This window comes from Ophidiomyces ophidiicola (genome assembly GCF_022830035.1).
Source record: "Ophidiomyces ophidiicola strain CBS 122913 chromosome Unknown scaffold_107, whole genome shotgun sequence".
Classification (NCBI taxonomy): domain Eukaryota; kingdom Fungi; phylum Ascomycota; class Eurotiomycetes; order Onygenales; family Onygenaceae; genus Ophidiomyces; species Ophidiomyces ophidiicola.
The window spans coordinates 1-3437 of record NW_026054747.1 but is presented as its reverse complement, the minus strand read 5'-3'; the positions used below and the strand labels follow the sequence as shown (position 1 = coordinate 3437).

Below are 3437 nucleotides of genomic sequence, written 5' to 3'. Positions count from 1 at the left end.
AAAGTGGATTGGGCATACAGTTACACTTGAGGCAGCCAATGGTAGTATGTCCGGACGGCACAGAATTTCATAGCAATTGTTCCTGAAAATGCATAAATACCAGAGAATGGTTGCTCCAGCTTGCTGTCTTCATTGTAGCAACCAAGGTGGTCTTGAACAATCCATCTTACTACCATCAAGAACTGAATGCTATTGTCATGGTAAAAACCCAACTCCGTCGCCGGCGACCAAGACTAATGAATCCTAGGAAACCGAAGCTGTTCCTGAAAGTAGCCAAGAGGGCCTTCCAATCGAGGGGCGCTGGTACCGTCTCTCCTGGCCGCCACCCCGCAAGCGTGTAATAGACTTAGAGCCTGCCAAAGAACACGACGCTCTCAAAGACTATATTGGTGACTCTGGGTTTGACACTTTTGACATCCCAGTGATCGCGAAGCTGGACCACCATCAATACGATGTTTTTGTCAGTGATAACATATGGGCACAATTTGAGGCCACGAATTCCCATTTGGAGGTGATGCCCTTTGAGTCAAACGATGAGCTCGTCAGCAGGATCGGCAAAGTCAAGGCGGCGGAGCACGCCATTATGAAATTCGAGGCTCTTCTGGAAGAAGAGGTGCTACCTGGGACAAAGAAAGCTATTGAGGAACGGATCTGGTTCTATCAGGAGGCCAGGGTTCAGCTGCTCTAGTTTCATTTTCTCAGTGACTTTCGAGACGGCGCGGGAGGGACTATCTGAAAGCCGAATAGCGCGATGCAAATATTAAATCGGACACGGGAGACGTAGTTGTGGTTGGCTCACTAGCGTTAAGAGCCAAGTTATCCAGGTAGCCCTACTGGCGATCTGCATGGGGCCGAAGAACGGGAAGGGTTCACCAATCAACTGAGTGGTGATCTCGCGAACTAGTCTTTATCTATCTACTAGAAGCCACCTTCTTTTGGGGCGTAACAATCAGGTCAGTGACGGAGCGTCATAGCTTTCATCGATGTGCTTTTTCCAGCTAGCAACCTTGTTGCAGGTGCAACGGTACCAGACTCCTGGTGCCTTCATACCCAGGTGTCCTTCATCCATTTTTAGACATTCCAAATGGAGAAGGTACCAGCGGGCCAGTCGCAATAGAAAACTGTGGGGTAAGCTTGGGCCATGACCAGCTTGACATACCTACACAAGCATTACATAACCGACCACAATCTCTACATCCAGGGTCCCAAAAGTAGACACTGTCGCCATCCTTGTAGACGGCCAACACTTAGCTTTCAGATACTTTCCGAAATTGCGCATTCTCCTAACCAGTAGATGGCTCTGGCATTGCCCTACGGGGACAGTGTGCCGGGCACCGAAGCCATCTACTTTGGCTGGTTTGTGAGCAGATGCTCAGAGGACCTGGAACATGAGCTCCATTCAATCAACTCCAGGCAATATAAGAGCCGATGGCCCTACCTGTTCCTCGCCGCGGCAATTTTATCTTTTGTGTACTTGGAGAATGTTATCTCTTAAAATGCCTGCTTGGCTCAGCCGTTGCCTTTCATATATCGGCCTTGCCCATTGCCTCCCACTTGATATAAACAAACCACTTCCACCAATTCCCCCACCCGCCACTAAGAATATAACACCTGGTTCCAGTGTGAATCCGCCCACTGCAGAGTGTGCAGCAGCGTTGATGGAATGTAAAGCGAGTAAGCTGAAAATGTGAGTGGATTTGTTGACCACATATTGATCCCCACTGACGGTGTATTAGACCCAAACAGTGGCATGGCTACTATGTTGTGCACAATGGCGAAGAAATCAGGAACATTGAACAGTACAGAGGAATCATGTACGGAACAAACATGGGCGGCGTACCTTGGGTTGTGTCGCTGGCCCGGACAGCTTTCTCCAAAAATATGATCCCAATACTCTGTAGATTCAAAGTTTACGACGAAGCAAAGGGTGGAAAGGTAAAGGGTGGAGAGGATTGGTCGCAAAATCGAAATAAATGGCCATTGGAAATGATGTACAGCACTCCCTACCTCCCGCTGCAAATGCCCGTACCCCGTGATAGTCCATTCTATAGCCCATCTCAAGATTCTTGGGCATCAGGATTTTGAGCAAGGAATGATAGCAGAACTTTGTGTACATTATAAACAACCACGTGCGGGGGTCCTAGGGCTGGTGGTTGAGTGTTGACATTTCGAAACGTTTCGGGGGCTCAAAATGAATCTAGTATACATTCCAGAGACATCTCTATGGCGCACTAGTCCGTACAGCTCGGCTGGTCAAAGAAGAAAAACCAGAGTATCTGGGTTTTAGCGGTGGTCGTCGCCCGTGCAGGATGGATGCAGAACAGAAAGGTTCTCCCTTGTGATTTTGGTGAATTGAATTGCCGGCTAAGAGATTCCCTTGACCAACCAAATCTGGTTCCAAAACATAAGGCAATACCAGCGAGGTGTAAGATAGATGCCCTTTTCATCTCGAACAAGAGTAGCAACTTCAAGTGTTGCCAAAAGCAAAATGGCCAGTCGTTATTCCCTACCGAGGTCTCCTATTTTATGTTGCTGGCTCACGGCGCAAGCCCCAGCCGGCTTGAATTATTATACCCATTTTGTCGATTTTCTTTCCACCTCAGCATCTGGTTGAGAGTTTAGCAAGAGTACCTGTTCCGCCCTCTAAGGTCGTATAAACCATGACACAAGAAATGAGGTAGCTTAGTGCGATCAATCGGGCGTTGGTCTCGCCGACTAGTCTTTTCTACTAACTCCACATGCCACATTCTTTTAGGGCATATTTTCCCATCTAGCAACCTTGTTGCAGATGCAAGGCTGTCAAACTTTTGGCACCTTCATAGCCCGATGTAGGCAAAACAGCCAGGGGTTCTGAGGAGGGGATGGAGGCCGCCAGATCACAACAGTAGGAGATACAAATGAGACCCAAGTCCGTGTCTGGGAGCGTCCACTCAATATTGCCTACCATCAGTCTTCACTAGGTACTGTACGACCCCCAGGTGTAGCGAGCGGTCCTAACATACAATAAACAATCAGGCAATTGCGAATATGGATTTTGCCGAACAAGATTCTGATGAATGGCCTACCTCCCTACCTCTGTGCTTGGAGCCAACGCCGCCCGAAGCCAGCATACTGGAAAACATGTCTGGGAGGCAACCGTGTCTTGTAGCAGCAGAAGGCCATGCTGGTGTTGACAGGCCATATCATTCCCGCCAGCAGCAAGAAATCGAGTGGACCCAGAATGAAAACAGGGTGCGTAGCGAAGGAAAGAAGAGCGGGCACACGACAGACACTTTGGAACACTCTCACAAGAGACCCCCCAGTGTTTGCGATGAACAATATGGATGTATGCGGTACAATCCAAAACTCATAGGCCCGTCTCAAAGTTGGGAAAAGGAAGAGGATGACATACTTGTTAACGGGAGAAGAGCGAACAAAGGCTGGAACGAGATTTCAAA

General features: G+C 48.6%; 1 protein-coding gene across 1 annotated transcript; it reads left to right on the top strand.

The window, feature by feature from the left end:
- Window positions 1-197: 197 nt before the first annotated feature.
- LOZ57_006935 (uncharacterized protein) lies at window positions 198-688 on the top strand (the record flags this gene model as incomplete). The annotated part of the gene is made up of 2 exons (XM_049255949.1): window positions 198-200; window positions 248-688. 2 exons carry the CDS (start codon window positions 198-200, stop codon window positions 686-688), a joined length of 444 nt encoding a protein of 147 aa, XP_049105076.1.
- Window positions 689-3437: the final 2749 nt, after the last annotated feature.